Source organism: Astatotilapia calliptera, chromosome 18 (genome assembly GCF_900246225.1).
Source record: "Astatotilapia calliptera chromosome 18, fAstCal1.2, whole genome shotgun sequence".
NCBI classification, from domain to species: domain Eukaryota; kingdom Metazoa; phylum Chordata; class Actinopteri; order Cichliformes; family Cichlidae; genus Astatotilapia; species Astatotilapia calliptera.
In genome coordinates, this window is record NC_039319.1 from 230,068 (window position 1) to 248,053 (window position 17,986).

Here is a 17,986-nt window from a genome sequence, read left to right on the forward strand (position 1 = left end):
CCTGCTGTTTCCTCCTCATGTCCTTACCAGCCATGTCTGCACAATGTTATATCACGAGTAATAATTTAAAATAATCCATATACATAAAACACACACATGCAGGTGCACACAGTGACATTTTAGACCTTCTTCAGAATACTGTATATACTATGGGCATCCTTACATTATTATTCATTACTAGAGCTACAATAATAAAGCAATGAGGAGGGGGAAGTAATAAATATGAAATAATGTATTTATGATTATTCCATTTGTTTCATTATCCACTCTGTGCAGGGGCAAAGCTTATTACATGTTTAAACTGTAGAGATACAATCATTTTACTGCTGTAAAATCCAACTTTTGTCTTATTTAAAATATAAATCTAATATAATCTGCTTCTTAATGTATGTTCTTTAAAATACAGCGTGTGTTTTTAAATATATTATAATTATAATAATGCATAATTATGTGGACATGCATATTAGATCGTTTTTAGTGAAATATAATCCCTCCAGAAAGGCAGGAAAAGCCCGGAAACTTACTTTAAAACTAAATATGTTCCCTGAAACGGTGACAGAGCTACAGACCCATGACAGCCTTACACAGGTAGCCAGCAGCTGTGACCAGCACTACCTGTGCAGTTAATAAAAGGACAGGTAATGTTTGTCGCGCTGTTGCACACACAGCACGCTCGTTTGTTTCAGTTCGTCAGCTGCCACAAGACAGCTTACCAACGTGTACGTAATAAGCTGATACTCCTGTGTGCTACACACTACAGTGTGCGCTGTACACCTACTTACTGGTTGTGTCGCATCAGTCTGTGTCTCTGAGTTAACTTGTGTTTCTCCTGCAGCTCCGGACCGCAAAAAATGCGCGTGCTCTTTGTGAGCTCGTTCCCGGCTCGTAACCAGCGCGTTCTGCCGTCGAGGGCGATCATTGGTTAAATGTGATCATGTGACTGATGCAAGCCAGATCCTTTTATTTAGCAAAACTGTGATTAATAGTTAAATATTATTGTTGAGGGGCACAGACAGGACTCCGCACGCACACACACATAAAAAATAAATAAATAAATAAAAAAAATTTAAAAGTTGCCTCAACAAAAGGGCACTTTGGGCACTCATCAGGAAAGGGGCGGGTGCTCAAGCCCCTCTAGCCCCCCCCTCTGCACGTCCCTGCCCTCTAGCCCCCCCCCTCTGCACGTCCCTGTGAAGTACTGCATTGGTAACATGTGCCCGTGTCATTTTGGAACACTGGAAGGACTCTCATATTCCAACGCTTAAAATGTGGAAAGACAGAATGATTGGGAATGTTGCGTGCGAAAAGATGCTGGGAAAAATACACCATGTGACGGAAGCTGCGCTGGAACAGTGGGACAATTTTTGCACCTACATGTCTACCTGACTTGGACATTTGAGCTTAATACAACATATGTTAAAACCTCACTTGTTTTGTTTTGTTTCGTTGTGTTTTTTTTAAAAATTTATTTATTTATTTTAGTTATTTATCTTGTTTGTTTTTGTTTGTTTGCTTCTTGCTTTTGGTTGTTGCATCTCTGTATTTGCTGTCATAAAATGCAAAATCTAATAAATACTTGAATTATAAAAAAAAAATAATTTGTAATTACTACAAACAGTAATAGTTTTCACAGCCTTTTTGTTAAGTGATCCACGAATCAATTTTATGTAACATAAAACATCATTATAGTAATGTTTAAAATTAGGTTTTTTGTTACTGTATTTGCATTTGTGAAAATAAAATTTAGCTAAGATAACTAACAAGTTTATTATAAAGTAAACTTCTTCTTTTTTTTGCCTTCAAAAGAAACAAAATACAACATTTTCCCGTTTCACAGTAAAGTCTTTGTAGAGATGTCCAGCAATGAATCTACTGAAGTCTTTCCAAAATGTTCCAGCGCATGAACAGATCCAGAAGAGGTGCTGCACAGTCTCAGGATGGCTTCCACAAAATCCACAGTTCACATTTATGTCCCTTTTGAACTTCGTCATGTAATGATTAGCAGGATAACATTTATGCAGTGTTTTAAATGAGACTTCCTTCACTTTATTCGTTACCAGATACTTGTTAGGAATTGTCCATACTCTTTTCCAGTTAATGTCACTGACAAAGGAATCCCAGTAAGAGACCACATGTGGGATAGTTAGAGATTCTGTCTGGAACAAAGCACGAATATTCTTATTACTTTTACTGTGGTTTGTTAGACAGATTCTTCCTATGTGTGAATCTAAAGGGTTGGGGAGAGAAACAGATGATATGCAAGGTTGAATACCTTTAAAAAGCATTATAATACCCGTAGGTATTGCATCAAATAATACGACATATTCTTTGGATGTGGCTGGAAATTTATAAGTGTTTAAAAATTCTGAATAAGACATGAGCTGCCCATTAGGATTAAACAGCTGATTCACTAAAACAATCCGTTTCTCAACCCACCTAGAAAAAAATAATGATTTATTTTTATACACTATGTTCCTGTTATTCCAAATTGGACACGTATGGGGTGTAAAGTTGTGTTTATATATAAGGGACCAAGCTAATAGAACTTGTTTGTGAAACTTCGACAGGTTTTCTGGAAGCTTATCTATATTACAATCACAACCTAAGACAAAACTTAGACCCCCAAACTTAGAGAAAATGTAGTGAGGAATACAATTCCAGATGGAGACCTGATTTTTAGGGATATGTTTCGCCCAATTAATCTTAAATGTATTGTTTAGAGTAGTAAAATCCAAAACATTGAGACCACCGTGTTCATAGTCATTCATCAATACACTTTTTCTGATGTAATGTGTCCCGTTTTTCCAGAGGAAGTGGTGTTCTGGGAATCCATCCTACCTGACAAATCATCCTACCCGTTGTTTCTGCGCATGCGTACAACACGAAATTGAGAGGCGAACCATCCTACCTTTGTGAATAACAGCTAGAAAAATTCTCTGACGGGTAAAATTAAGTGCCAAACCATGCTACCTTTGTGAATGTTACCTACAAGCATACTTTATCGGGTAAAATGAAGTGGCAAACCATCCTGGCTTCATGAATATGGGCTACAATCATACTCTGAAGGGTAACGTTGAGAGGCACTCCATCATACCTACTTAAATTCGTGCTGGAATTGCTCTGTGACAGTAGAAATGTGCATAAACTACTTACGGTAGGACGTTTTGCCAAAGTAGGATGGTTTGTCATCCTTGAGGCCACTGCTGTTGGGATTTGGCGCTGTATAAATAAAATTGAATTGAAAATTGAATTGAATAGTGAGAACAGCCAGCGGGGAGAAAGATTGTTTTCAGTCGTGGATCTCACAGATCTGGAGGTGTGGCGATTTGTTTTAATAAGTTCCCAGGCGAGATCATAACTTACAAAGCTGATAGAGAGGGCCATTGGTTGACTGTAGTTTTGAAGTGCAAAGGTATATTTCTAATTGTCATGAATCTTTATGGACATAATAACGAGGGTCAAAATAAAAGTCTATTGGAAAATCTAACAGAAGTTATTTCAGAGTTTAAAGTTATGTACCCCACAGATTACATCCTAGTAGGAGGAGACTGGAACATGACACCAGATGAGTGGATGGACAGATGGCCTCCTCGCTTAGGAAGGAGGCAACAGAATAACATTATTGAGAACGTCTCTAGTGATAATAATTTTACAGACATTTGGAGAAGTTTGAATCCTGGAGTTAAGAGTTATTCATGGTTTAAACCTAATGGAGGAAGCAGGTCAAGAATTGATTATTGGTTAGTGAGCGATTAAATTTTGAGGTGTACTTCACAATCTAAAATCTCCAAAGCACCAACAAGGATGAGACGTAGTAGCAGGGGATATTGGAAATTTAATGCCAGCCTTTTAAATAAGGACGAGTATTGTGATAAAATTAGACATACAATTACAGATATAAAAAATGATGACTCAGTAGTGGGTAATATACAGAAATGGGAATTTGTTAAATTCAAAATCAGAGAATTCACTATAAAATTCTGCAAAGAACTGAACAGGGAAAACGGGAATATGAAAGTAATTTACTTCGTGAAATAACTCAGTGCTGTAGTACAGAAAAACTAAACATGTAAGAGAAGAATAAATTGATGGAGTTACAAACTAAATTAGACGATCTTTATGGTAAATGGCCTGTATTTATATAGCGCTTTACTCGTCCCTAAGGACCCCAAAGCGCTTTACATATCCAGTCATCCACCCATTCACACACACATCCACACACTGGTGATGGCAGCTACATTGTAGCCACAGCCACCCTGGGGCGCACTGACAGAGGCGAGTCTGCCGGACACTGGCGCCACCGGGCCCTCTGACCACCACCAGTAGGCAACGGGTGAAGTGTCTCGCCCAAGGACACAACGACCGAGACTGTCCAAGCCGGGGCTCGAACCGGCAACCTTCCGATTACAAGACGAACTCCCAACTCTTGAGCCACGATCGCCTTACCTAGAGAAAGCCCAGGGTGCCTTTATAAGATCAGAGCCAAATGGATTGAGGCAGGTGAAAAGAACTCATCATATTTTAGTAAGCTGGAAAAGTGTAGACAGCAGAGAAATCTAATCTCAAGCTTGTTGATAAATGGGACTGAATGTAAAGATTTCAGAAAGATTGAAAAGGAAGTCTTCACTTTTTATTCCAAATTGTACTCCTCAGAATATTCAGCAGCTGATTCTGATAGTTTCTTTGATAAGATTCATGATCTCATCCCATGTATTGACAAGCCGTTCAAAGATCTGTGTGATTCAGAGCTTAAAATTGAGGAACTGGATTTGGTGGTCATGAAAATGGCATTAAACAAGTCCCCAGGGACAGATGGACTCACTACTAATTCTTATCATTTCTTCTGGAAGGACCTAAGAACTTTATTGTTTGATGCATTAAAGGAATCGATAGAGAAGAAAGAACTGATGCCGAGCATGAAACAAGGGTTGATAACCCTGATCCCTAAATCGGGCAAGGATAAAAGAATTTTAGACAATTTAAGACCCATCACCTTACTAAACACTGACTATAAGATCCTGTCTGGAGCTGTAGCTGAGAGGCTAAAGAAAGGCATTTCAAACATTATCAGTGAAACACAATCAGGTTTTTTGAAAGGAAGACTAATTCATAACAATATTAGGCTGGTTTTGGATCTCCTTGAGTACAGTGAATTAATCCAAGAGAGAGGATACATCCTGTTCTTGGATTTTTACAAAGCATTTGACTCAGTTGAACATCCGTTCATATTAAAAACTCTGCAGTCTTTTGGTTTTGAAGAGGAATTTATAATGTTATAGAGATGCTATATAATGACATCAACAGCTCTGTTTTGCTAGAACATGGTACATGTTCAAGGTTTGAGGTTAATAGAGGGATACGGCAGGGATGTAGCAGCTCACCACTTCTGTTCATCATGGTTGCTGAGCTGTTGTCTATTTTGATTAAAAACAGTCACATTGAGGGGTTAACTGTGATGGGTGAACAGATAATAATCAGTCAGCTGGCAGATGATACCACCCTGTTTCTAAGAAATGAGGACCAGATTCCTTCAGCCTTACAGGCGATCAACCACTTCTCCAAAGCTTCTGGCCTACAGCTGAATATTAATAAATGTGAGATACTAGCTCTGCATGAGTGTCCCCTGCAAGCAATAAATAATATACAGATAAAAAAAGAGGTGAAGTATCTGGGGATAAGACATCAACAGAAAATAAGAATATCTGTGCCAATACAGAAAAGTGTAAGTCTATTTTAAACAGGTGGCTGCAGAGGGACATAAGTCTGTTTGGGAGAATTTTGCTAACCAAAATGGACAGTCTGTCCAGACTCATCTATCCAGCCTTTTCTCTGCCCACATCTCCAAAACTAATTCAAGCTATAAATAATCTTAATTTTAGGTTCATATGGAGGAACAAATGTCATTATATAAAGAAAAATGATATGATTAAGAATTATGAAGAGGGTGGGGCTAATGCCATTGACTTTGATGTTATGAATGGTGTACTAAAATTGAAATGGTTAAGATCTTTCATTAGGAACAAAAATTCCTTTTGGAACATTATTCCCAGTGTGATTTTTGGCAAAATGGGTGGAATAGACTTTTTGTTACGTTGTGACCTTGATTGCAGTTCGTTACCTGTTAAACTCTCAGCTTTCCATCAGCAGGTCCTTCTCGACTGGACATTAATCTATAAACATAACTTTACTCCTCACAACACCCCTATATGGAACAACAGGTATATCCGTTTGTGTAGGAAATCTGTGTACGTGGATGAATTCCTTTAATTTTAAATATGTTTATATTGTCTATTCTGTGCCACCGTGCACGGTGGCACGGTGGTTAGCACTGTTGCCGCACAACAAGAAGGTCCTGAGTTCAATTCCACCATCAGGCCGGGGTCTTTCTGTGTGGAGTTTGCATGTTCTCCCCGTGTTTGCGTGGGTTCTCTCCGGGTACTCCGGCTTCCTCCCACCGTCCAAAGACATGCAGCTTGTGGGGATAGGTTAATTGGATAATCCAAATTGTCACTAGGTGTGAATGTGAGTGTGAATGTGAGTGTGAATGGTTGTCTGTCCCTGTGTGTTAGCCCTGCGACAGACTGGCGACCTGTCCAGGGTGTACCCCGCCTCTCGCCCTATGACAGCTGGGATAGGCTCCAGCGCCCCCCGCGACCCTGAAAAGGATAAGCGGAAGCGAATGCATGGATGTCTATTCTGTAAAATAGTGAGATGTCTATTCTTATTAATGTAGAGAATTCACCTGCTTGCTGCTACTACTGCACATTCACCCAATGTATATACTATACCTTGAACCTTGAATGAAGATCTAAAGGGATTTGGGCTGTAGCTCATTTTATGGATGAGAATGGGGTCTTATTAAAACATGAGACGTTTTGTGACAAATTTGATGTAAGATGTACTGCTAAGAGATATAAATCCCTGATGAAAGCCATCCCAGTCCCTTTGAGATCAAAGATAAAAGAAGATATTGTGCACTCTAAAATTTCTCCTTGACTGAGGCAGCTCTGCATAGCTGGAGTTGAATTTGGTGACAGCAGGTTTACAAACAAGGTGATCAGGAATATTTTGATAAATGAAGTTTGCCCTAATCCAGTTAAAAGAAATTATATTCATAAAGAATTTGAGACCATGGAGGTTAAGGCGATAAGAAAAAAGTATATCTCACTTCCTCTTTCCCCTAAAGTTAAAGAGATTCACTTTAAAATCATTAATGAGGTTTATCCAACCAATGAATTCTTAAGACAGAAATTTAAGTTAGACGTGAACGCCTGCGCATTTTGTGAAGATGATGTTGAAAGTCTGGATCACTTGTTTTTCTACTGTGAATCAGTGCACTCCTTCTGGACTGACATGTGGAGCTGGCTACAGTCCAGGAGAATTCAGTTACCACATTTGACGGTGACGGTAATAAAATCTGGAATACTTGCTGAGAATGCAGATTTTGACTTGATGATTAGGACGGTTTTGTTACTGGGAAAAAAATTTATTCACAAATGCAGATACTTTGAAGCTAAACCATGTATAAACAGATGGCTGAGAAACTTGTGAATAACAAGAAAGCTCATAAACGTGTTGTATTATTTAATAAGTTTAATCCATGTTCAAAAGAAGCCTCCCTATTTAATGATCATGATTGCCCTTTTTTGTTCATATTATTTGTGCCTTTGGTTTCCTTCAATGACTGTTCTTTCGTTTTTTGTCAACTCTTTTTGGCTTTGTGTTTATTGTTTTCTTTTCTCGTTGTAGCGCTCAGCCGAGGATATTTGAATTAATAATGGTGCCTTGTATGTTATACTGTTGTTTATAAATAAAGTTCATTAAAAAAAAAAGTCTGAACACCGGAATATCCTCCAAAATAAAATCAACGAACATTTCCGGTTCGCTACCGGAAACTTCTAAGCTGAAAAGCCGCGGCCGGAAACACGTGCAGTTAACTCGCAGCCGAAGAAAATGACGTCCTCGGAGCTGGACCGGACTCCGCGGACTCTGTTGGTCTCGGAGAGCTCCAGCTTCTTGGACCCGAAGAACCGGATCAGCGCGCAGGTGCAGCAGTTGCACTTCAACCACCAGGTGACGCTCTCACCATTCACCTCTGACCTTTCACCTCCGAGCCGTTAGCTTCACAGCGGTGGGCTCGCGGACGGCTTCATGTTCATTTGATGGAGTGCAAGGAGAGCAGTCACGGGTAGAGCAGGGCTCAGAGTGTGTGTGTGTGTGTGTGTGTGTGTGTGTGTGTGTGTGTGTGTGTGTAGCAGGGCTCAGTGTGTGTGTGTGTGTGTGTGTGTGTGTGTGTGTGTGTGTGTGTGTGTGTGTGTGTAGCAGGGCTCAGTGTGTGTGTGTGTGTGTGTGTGTGTGTGTGTGTGTGTGTGTGTGTGTGTGTGTGTGTAGCAGGGCTCAGTGTGTGTGTGTGTGTGTGTGTGTGTGTGTGTGTGTGTGTAGCAGGGCTCAGTGTGTGTGTGTGTGTGTGTGTGTGTGTGTGTGTGTGTGTGTGTAGCAGGGCTCAGTGTGTGTGTGTGTGTGTGTGTGTGTGTGTGTGTGTGTAGCAGGGCTCAGTGTGTGTGTGTGTGTGTGTGTGTGTGTGTGTGTGTGTGTGTGTAGCAGGGCTCAGTGTGTGTGTGTGTGTGTGTGTGTGTGTGTGTGTGTGTAGCAGGGCTCAGTGTGTGTGTGTGTGTGTGTGTGTGTGTGTGTGTGTGTGGCAGGCCTCAGTGTACGGGTGGAGTGGTCCTGTGTGTGTGTGTGTGTGTGTGTGTGTGTGTGGTATCTTTTAGGTTTTATCTGATACCGGTGCCAAACCGGTACTTTTGAAACGGTGCTTAAACGGTGCTTGGAACGTCCTGGGAAAGGTCAAATGATTTGTATCCGTCACTAAAGCTGTTTCTGTGCTGTGAGGAGCTCTGAAACAGAAACTGATTTTTGAGTGGAGACTATGGATCTGCAGTCCTGACCTCAACCCCACCCAGCACCTGTGGGAGCAGCTCGGGTGGTCTGTGAGCACACTGAGAGGGAGAGAGCTGTGCAGGAAGTCCGAGGGGATGAATGAGGATGTTTGAAGCGTACTTTGGATCTTCTTTGGCTGCTGGTTCAGTCAGTTTAGCTCAGCGTGAGGAAACCTGCAGAATCTGTGAACGATCCACGCTCTGTGTTTACGTCTTTGTGTGGAATGCGTGTACCTGCTGTTTGCTGGTGTTGAAGTAGTTTTGTGAGCTTTAAGCTGAGAATCAAAATACATTTAAAACTGATTCAATGAGTCGATGTCACAATAATCAAACTAAACCAATTAACCAACCTGCTTCCTGGAGTACCCCTGCGTACAGCATCACTTACCATGGTTGATAGGTTTGTAGCATAAACCTATTTGCAGGAACGTTCAAGACAATCCTACTACACAGCAAAGCAAGACACGAGTAGGCAAAGTTCTTCGTGTTACTCATGCATGAGGGAGAGAACCACGACAAATGCTTCGCTTGACCCCAGTCGCTCTCGTCCTCTACCTCGTAACACAAAGAGTACCATACGAACCCTCGCAGACCCTGAGGTCCTCTGGTGCTGGCGTTTTGATTGTCCCTAAAGTCAGGACACATACTCACGGAGAGGCAGCGTTTCAGTGGTATGGTCCTCGTCTGTGGAACAGCCTGCCGGAGGAGCTCAGGGCCGCAGAGAACGTACATGTTTTTAAGAACAGGCTCAAGACCCACCTTTTTAATTTAGCTTTTACTTAGCGTTTATTTATTTTATGCTTATTTATTCTATCCTGTTATTCTATTATTAATTTAGGCTTTACCTAATATTTCTTGATTTTATTCTTATCCATTTTTTAATCTTCTTACTCTATTTATATTTATATTATATCCTGTTCTTATTTATTTTATCGTTTTACCCTGTATATATCGTATTGTGTCATATCTCGAGTGTTTCCTCAGAGGGCGCTCTCTGCACCGGGGCTGTGATCGACTGGCTGCTGGGTCTCTGGGGGTCCTCTCAGCCTGGCTGGGGGGCTCCTTGGCCTCCCTCCTGCTGTGTGCCCAGCCTGGAGGCTGCAGTCTGTGACCGGCTCCCGGTGCAGACGGCTCCCTGTTATAGTGTTTCCTCACTTGGCTCATGCGACCCCAGCCCAATTTTTACTCTTTAAGTGTGCGCGTGTGTGTGTGTGTGTGTGTGTGTGTGTGTGGGTGTGGGTGGTATGTGTGTATTCACATCATTTATGTTAATGAGAGTGTGGGGAGTGAGTTGGAGGGTGGGGTGGGCTGCTTTTAACTATGTAAAGCACTCTGTGCTACATTTTTTGTATGAAAAGTGCTTTATAAATAAAGACTGATTGATTGATTGATTGATTGATTGATTGATTGATTGTGTGTGCGCGTGTGTGTCAGAGTGTGACCCCATAAACGACTTCCCTAAACCTGCTGGTCTGGAAGTCCAGCAGTTCATCTAAACAAAAGGCACTTCGCCTAAAACAGACATAGATGTGTTTGCTACACCATATATCAACGAGAGAAGATACGACCTCTTCCCATGACCCCAGGATGTGAGTGTGAATGCCAGAACACGCACACAAAGTCTTTGCAGACTCCTGAGGATCAAACCTCTACCAACATGACGTTGATTATAAAACTAAGCATGTATGATTAGATATTTCTAAGCATAATTGACAATCCAATAATATAAACCTGACAATGGTGATAAACCCCAGGTAGCAGTAAGTGAAGCATCTTCAGAGTACAGAAACCCGGCTGACTCTGAGGTCACCTGAGGTCAGGGCTGGGTGAGGTGAGGAAACATGTTTCAATCCAACCGTGTGTGCCTGACACTGCGCTGCTACACTCATCGTTTCTGCTTTGAGTACAAAAAATCTGAATGAATTGAAATATTTGATTTTAACCATCAGCTGTTTCAACTGTGCAGGTGTCTGTGCTGCTTCCTGAGTGTAGCTCCGCCCCCTCTCACCTGGACTCCGTGTTGAACAACTTCAGCAGCTTCTACCTGATCAGGAAGCTGCCGGTGTACGAGCTGTTGGACCGACACTTCCTGGAGACGGCCGTGTACCACGGTAACACACCTGTGCGCACCTGAGCTCCATTCCAGGAAGAGAGTTTGAAAAGAAGCCTCTAAGGTTCCCAAACAGCTGATCAGAGTCAGTTCTGTAATTTTGCCATGGCAACGGGTGAATAAAGAGCACAGGCTCCATGTTAATCCAGAGGAGCAGAAATATGAATCACGTCATCGTCACCAAGTTATTGTGACGTCCGTCTCTGAGTTTCAGCTCTGAACTCTAATTTATATCTACCCATAGCAACAGACTCGCATACACAGGCCCTCACCTGTCCACGCCCTCACCTGTCCACGCCCTCACCTGTCCACGCCCTCACCTGTCCACGCCCTCACTGCGTGACTGTCTGTATTTCAGGTGCCGTGTTCGGTCTGTCCTACAGGACTCGCATCGATGAAGATACCTGCGTCGCACTGATGCCAAACGGTAACGTTTCTTTTTTTGTAAACCAACCTTTATTTCCAACACTCCCATTAACAGTGAACGTCATCGTCACGGGGCGAAACGGTAAACTGAGACAGTGGGCACGCTCACGCGGACACATGCTCCTCGTTCAGAGGCGTCGCAGAAATGGTTCCTCCAGGAAAACGACAAACTTCGTCTTTACATTCGTAAATGTCTGTCTGCGAAGGCGGAGCGTTACAGGAAGTGACATCAGACCGAAGCGGCAGGTTTTTCACATCTTTGTGGCGACAGGAAGATCCAGAGGAGAACCTGAGCAGAGCTGGAACAAAGTGTTTTCGAGCGTGGAGGCGGGATGCTGTGGCGTTTTTAAATCACACGGTGTCTGTCAGCCATGTGATGTCATAACATAAAGATTTGAAATCACTGATTGGCTTGTTGGATCTGTGCGTATCGCTACGGTTACAACAGCTGTACTACAAGAAGCTGCTGAAGAAAGCTGCAGAGTCGTCAGGGAGCAGGATGAACTTCCAAACAGGATTGCTCCGCCCACCTCTGTAACGGTTCAGAAGAACAGATGTTTGATGAAAGACCCCCCTCCTCTCAGCCGCGGAGATCTGCAGGAGATTGTAGTTGATCCTGATTTGACGAGAACCTCTGACCTTCTGGACTCCATGATATGTGACAGAACTGCTCACAGGAATGCTGCGTGCTGATTGGCCAGTGAAAGATCTCGCTGGTGAGATGAAGATGGAGTCTCATCTGCCCGCTGACTGATGCAGGTTTCAGGTTTCCCTGATGGCGGCAGATTGGTCGCTTGGCAGGTGGTGCGGTTCGTGTTCGGGTTTGTGGAGGGCGGTGTGCAGGAGAGGCGGAGTGCGCCACCGTCTTTGATGGGTTTGTTCCTCGTTGGGTGATAAAGCCCTCCCACACCGCCCTGTTAGCAGAGACGTAGCTGCACGCTGCGAGGCGGGCCGAGCACACCAATCATCCAGCACTGTACGATGGTTTAACACTTTCTCACACACGTTACTCCATCATAAACAGTTTCTTACTGAAGCACAACCAGGAGTCCAGGCATCCATCAGCACCTCCACCTTCAGCCGCCGTCACCGTTTGCTGTACTCCCTCCTGTTGTGGAGGAGCCGCTCAGTGAGCCGACGATTGAACTGCAGCTCTCCAAAGTTCTGTCGTTCTCCTGGTCTTTGGTCATTTTCAGACAAAGACCAGATATAAGAGTGTTCTGACTCCGCCTCCTCACTGGCTCGAGAGCTGTCATTGGTCACCTGTCGCCGTCACCTGCTGCCATTTTCCTGAGTAATTAGCGTGACTGCTGATTTAGAGCCAGGGCGCCGTCCTCTAACATCCTGGTGATGTAATCGGTGATGCAATGACAACATGGCAGCGAGCAAAACAAAAATGGATTACATTTTAATGAGCCGCCATCTTTAATCTGGCCTTTCCTCCGACTCAATGACAACACGTTGCTTTTTCTGTAACCTGTGACCTCGGCAGGTGCCTGACTCCGCCTTTTAAAGGAAGTTGCTGTATTGTTCTGTTAGTGCGTACCGCCATAAAGCCGTTGTTCTGACAAAACGTCCTACTTTGGCAAAACGTCCTACCGTAAGTAGTTTATGCACATTTCTGCTGTCACACAGTAATTCCAGCACAAATGTAAGTAGGTATGACGGTTTGCCACTTAACTTTGCCCATCAGAGTATGCTTGTAGCTCACATTCATAAAGGTAGCATGGTTTTACACGTATTTATACCCGTCAGAGTATGTTTCTAGCTCTTATTAACAAAGGTAAGATGGTTCGCCACTGAATTATAGCTGTTAAAGTATGCTTGTACATCACATTCACAAAGGTAGGACGGTTTGGCACATAATTTTACCCATCAGAGTATGTTTGTAGCTTGTATTCACAAAGGTAGGACGGTTCGCCACTGAATTTCGTGTTGAGCATTGCGTAGAAACAACAGGTAGGATGGTTTGTCAGGTAGGATGGATTCCCAGAACACCGTGACCACAGAATCGCAGTGTGGCGGTCTAAAGGGAGCGACAGGTGTGACTCGATCAGTAACCTGTAAATGGTAATCCAATTACTGACTGATGGTAATCAGCTCAGCATGTTTTAGTTGACACAGAAAACTGTCTGCTGCAGGGATGTGACATCACTTCCTGTTTCCTGCTTAAAGTATGCCGTGTGTCTGCAGGTCACCTGACCCTCTCTCTGGATAAAGACTCGTTTGAGATTTTGGGCTTCGAGGGGAAACCGTCCAGATTCAAGCACAGAACTGCCACCAGATTCGGTCTGTCCTCTTCCCGTTTGTAGTCTCATTACTCTGAAACGATATTGTAATCGGATTACATTACATATTAGGGCTGCTCGATTATGGCAAAAATGATAATCACGATTATTTTCACTGTAATTGAGATCTCGATTATTTGACGATATTTATTTAACCCTTAAGACCTACTATAGAACCAAGTCCGCCAGAGCTTATATTATATTTTTACATGTTGTAGTGCCATTGGTGGGAGCATTTCAAGTTGCTATACAACTGTTACAGCCCATATTTTAATAATATGTCTGCATTAAGTCCATAGTAATTACATTAATTGCAAAAAAGTGCAATAAACTACAAAAAAATTGAAAATCGTTTTTGGTTTTTTTCTACTTGGAGAAATTTAAGAGGTTTATCCCTCAAAACTTTAAATACAAAAAAGTTGCAAAAAATAGTTTACAACAACAGGAAATTTATTTTGAGTGTCTTCATAGTTTTATTTTGGAGATACATTAATTTTTATATACTGCAGGAAAAACAAAAAAACAATCCTATGATGCAAATTTGCAAAGAAAACAGCAGGTGCATCAAAATAAACTATTTCCAGCAGTGCAATTCGAGTTCTAAGCATCCCAGCAACTATTCAGAAAAGTCAAACATGACTTATAAAAACACCAGTATAGGCTTTTAAGGCCTACGAGTAAAAAAACTACAATTTCCGCGAAAATGACGTCACTTCCGGTTTCGGCCAGGAAATGGCGGACATGTGACAGTTCGCGCTGACGTCTGTTTCACTGTGGGAAGTGTTACGAACAGCTGATGGATCGGCAAAGCGTGTTTCTGGAATATTATGTTTTTGTTCCTGCAAGCGCTTTTTATGCAGTTTTTGCAAAGCTTTATGTGGAAGGAAACCGTGACCGAGGACAAGCTGATGGCATCAGATGTAAGTACAACTCCTCCGGTTTCATATGCAAAACAAATTATTGCGCTAGCTTACACTGTTCAGGTTCTACAGGGATTTAAAAATAGTTACACAAAACGGAGCGTGCTGCTCTGACCGGCTTTAAAGGGTTAACAATGACTTTAAAAAATAATATAACATAGTGTGCAACACCACTGAAGTTTTTTTTACCTCACTTTTCCAAATAACTTCTGCTTAGCTTTCCGAGCTTCCCTCGGGTCCTCTTAATCAGCGGTCTCCAACCTTTTTTGCGCCACGGACGGTTTATGCCCGACAATATTTTCACGGACCGGCCTTTAAGGTGTCGCGGATAAATGAGGGAGGGGCTAATAATCGGCTCAGTCATTTTTAATGATCGTTGAAAGCCCAGATCGTAATCGTGATTAAAATTCGATTAATTGAGCAGCCCTATTACATATTATTGATTAGCATATAATTTCATTACTGCTCACCTGTAATCTGATTACTCTGTCTGCTGCAGTGGTATCTGTGGATCTAACTGACAGCAGCATGGCTCCTGGTAGGCGGAGCTACCTGAGGCTCCTCACAGGTCTTAAGTCCCGCCTTCAGCTGCAGACAGACTTCCTGTTATCACATCATCCAGGTGAGTGACCTCATCACCAAGGTTAGCCTGCCGTGTGTTTCCCACAATACTCTGCTCACAGTTCTGTGTTCTTCAGGGGGCGGGGCCTCTCTTCAGCCCCTCCTGTCTCGATGTGATTGGTCGCAGCACAGACCGGAGGTCAACTGCAGCGTTTTGACGGACCTCTCCTGCCCCGCCCCCCGGTCATGTGACCCTCACAGTTTCCTGGAGTGGCTAGGAGCCGTTGACGCTGGCATCAGCTGGTGAGACCTCCTGATGGGCTATGACATCATCGCTGCTGTGTCACGTTTTCAATGTTGACAGTTCTTCTTCTGTGGTGTCAGCGAGAACTCGTCCAGCAGCTTCCTGTCGTCGTTTGTCTGTCCCGAACCGAACACGATACATCGCCACGCTCTGAGCGTGTCCGTGAGCGGGATGCTGCTGCCACACGACATCCACCGTCTGCTGCAGGAGCTTAGGTGATCACCTGTCAGACTCTGTGACCTCTGCCCTCTGTCAGACTGTTCTGACTCACCTGTGCTCACCTGTCCCACAGACGTTACGTGGAGCAGCCTCGGCTGGCGTCCTGGGTGTCCATGACGGTTCGCGGGTTTGCTGACAGTCCGGTATCCTGGAGCAACCACGAGCACGGCTTCCTGAGGGGCGGAGAGAACTTCTACACGCTGATGATGTTCCACGACCACACCTACCAGCTCCACCTCGCCACGGGAGCACATGACGTCTGCCCGCCCTGACGCACCTGCGTACCTGTGCGCGGGCAGAATTTACTCTGATTGGTTTCGTTGTAGAAACGTTTTGATTAAATAAGCTGAGCTGAGGCCACGCCCACTCTGAGACCCTGAGAAACGTGTCGATAAAATGTGCTTGAATAAAGTCAGTCTGATGTCATTGTGTCTGGGGGGTTTCTGATTAGTCTTTGGCGACAGGTTATTGACCACTTCCTGTGTAGCTGACAACGCATCACAACTGAACAATGCACCACAAAAGTAAGAAAGAAGTTCGCCATGACAACGGCTGTGTAGCAAGGAACAGCGAGAGACTCGGACAATATTCGCAGAGGATGACGAGAGAATGGAAAACAGCTGGGAACGCCGCTTACCCTCAGAGTAATGAGAGGAAAGCGCAACTGAACGTGAAACATACGAGACAGACTGAGAATAAAACGGGGACGTGGCTGAGGACACAGGATAACAGAACACGGAGACAGATGGCGAGGACAGTAGGAGCTCCAAATAACAGTCACAATACAAAACTACTAACGCAGAATCAGAACATGAGGATGTGTTCAGGTCAAAAGAAGCAATCAGCCAAACTTGGGCGGAAGCACCGCCTGTGCTCACGAGCAGCGTCGTTCCTCCATTCTGCTCATGGCAGAAAACAAAGTCACGTGATCATCAAACTCTTAAATGCGACCCTCGTTACACCGGCCGTTACACCTCGTTACACGGGGCCGAGTGGCCTGTACTGAACAGGACTCAGGTGCAGAAACCCAGAGCAGAGACAGCAGATGATGTAACAATTTATTAGGTTTAAGTGCAAAAAAGAAAACGTGGCAAAGACAAAAAAAACAATAAGACGTGGAGTTTGACGAGGCATGGCCTGGGGAACGTGGCTAGGGCGAGGGAATGAGGCCTGAGATGCGGAGTGGAGCTGAGCAGGGAACAGTCACACTGAAGAGAGAAGATAGAGGAGTTAGGGAGGTGGTGGAGGCAGCTCTGAAGTGGCTAGTTGTAAGAGTAGCAATTCTCACTTGCAGTAGGGGACATGGAGTGTTGAGAGGGGGGTGATGAGAATCCAGGGGAGGCTGAGTGGCGTGGAAAGGCTGGCCTGAGATCCGGGGCTTCAGATGGAGTGTGAGGGCAGGCAGGTGAGGCACAGAGAGATTTTCAGAATGATTGCTTGGTATCCTGAGTCCGGAGGTGGAGCGTGAGCCAAGATGAATACAGCAACTGCAGCACAAGAGAGTCGTGTTAACAAGATAAATCACAGCAAGAACTTGAAGTATAAGGCCTGTTACCAACATGTGTTGATGACGAACTGGCAGTGAATGAACATCAACGTGTGGTTTAAATCCCTCTGGCTTGATTGCCTGCAATAGGCCCCAGGTGTGCAGGAGCTGGAGTTGGCCCTGCCCAGGGGCGGATCCCAGGTCAGTTCAGGAGCCTTATGGAAATTCCAGCCACCCACCGCAGACCATTATTTATTTATTTATTTATTAACCTTTATTTAACCAGGAAGATCCCATTGAGATTAAAAACCTCTTTTTCAAGGGAGACCTGGCCAAGATAGGCAGCAGCAGATGTCTCACAGTTACAGAAATGACTCAAACACAGGCAGCAACAACACACATGCAACAATAAGTGAAAGAATACAAATAAAATAAAAATAAAATTCAATAAAATTCAAATAAAATAAAAAGTCAGTTAAAATGACAATCAATCTAATTGAAACAGTTGCATGTTATGGACTTGGCCTCAAGGATTCGTAGTTTAGATTTAAAATCACTTAATGAAATGAATTCAGTCATTTTCCTTCTGCAGTTTGTTCCAGGCCGAGGGTGCTAAATGGACAAAAGCTCTTTTACCAAGTTCAGTTCAGGCAAATGGAACAGAAAGCAACAAGTAACCATGCGGACGAAGAGAATACCGACCAGCATGTTTCATTACAAGCAGGGAACATAT

The 17,986-nt window shown here is 43.5% G+C and overlaps 1 protein-coding gene and 1 long non-coding RNA gene across 2 annotated transcripts; one reads left to right on the forward strand and one right to left on the reverse strand.

Annotated features, from left to right (window-relative positions):
- Positions 1 to 7,895: 7,895 nt before the first annotated feature.
- rpp40 (ribonuclease P/MRP 40 subunit) lies at positions 7,896 to 16,193 on the forward strand. Its single transcript, XM_026150658.1, has 8 exons — positions 7,896 to 8,073; positions 10,906 to 11,050; positions 11,408 to 11,476; positions 13,669 to 13,764; positions 15,183 to 15,305; positions 15,382 to 15,547; positions 15,629 to 15,763; positions 15,841 to 16,193. The coding sequence occupies exons 1-8, from the start codon at positions 7,954 to 7,956 to the stop codon at positions 16,037 to 16,039; spliced, it is 1,053 nt and encodes a 350-aa protein (XP_026006443.1). The 5' UTR covers positions 7,896 to 7,953; the 3' UTR covers positions 16,040 to 16,193.
- A 618-nt stretch (positions 16,194 to 16,811) lies between these two features.
- Positions 16,812 to 17,539, reverse strand: LOC113011219 (uncharacterized). Its single transcript, XR_003270489.1, has 2 exons — positions 17,056 to 17,539; positions 16,812 to 16,975 (listed from the first exon to the last, which is right to left on the reverse strand). It is a non-coding gene; the product is annotated as an uncharacterized LOC113011219 (long non-coding RNA).
- Positions 17,540 to 17,986: the final 447 nt, after the last annotated feature.

What these genes read in the sequence shown, in the direction of transcription:
- rpp40 (XM_026150658.1), top strand. Translation starts at nt 7,954, where the DNA reads ATGACGTCCTCGGAGCTGGACCGGACTCCGCGGACTCTGTTGGTCTCG. An exon ending in AGTTGCACTTCAACCACCAG is followed by an intron (nt 8,074 to 10,905) that starts GTGACGCTCTCA and finishes TCAACTGTGCAG; the next exon opens with GTGTCTGTGCTGCTTCCTGA. An exon ending in GTTGACGCTGGCATCAGCTG is followed by an intron (nt 15,548 to 15,628) that starts GTGAGACCTCCT and finishes CTGTGGTGTCAG; the next exon opens with CGAGAACTCGTCCAGCAGCT.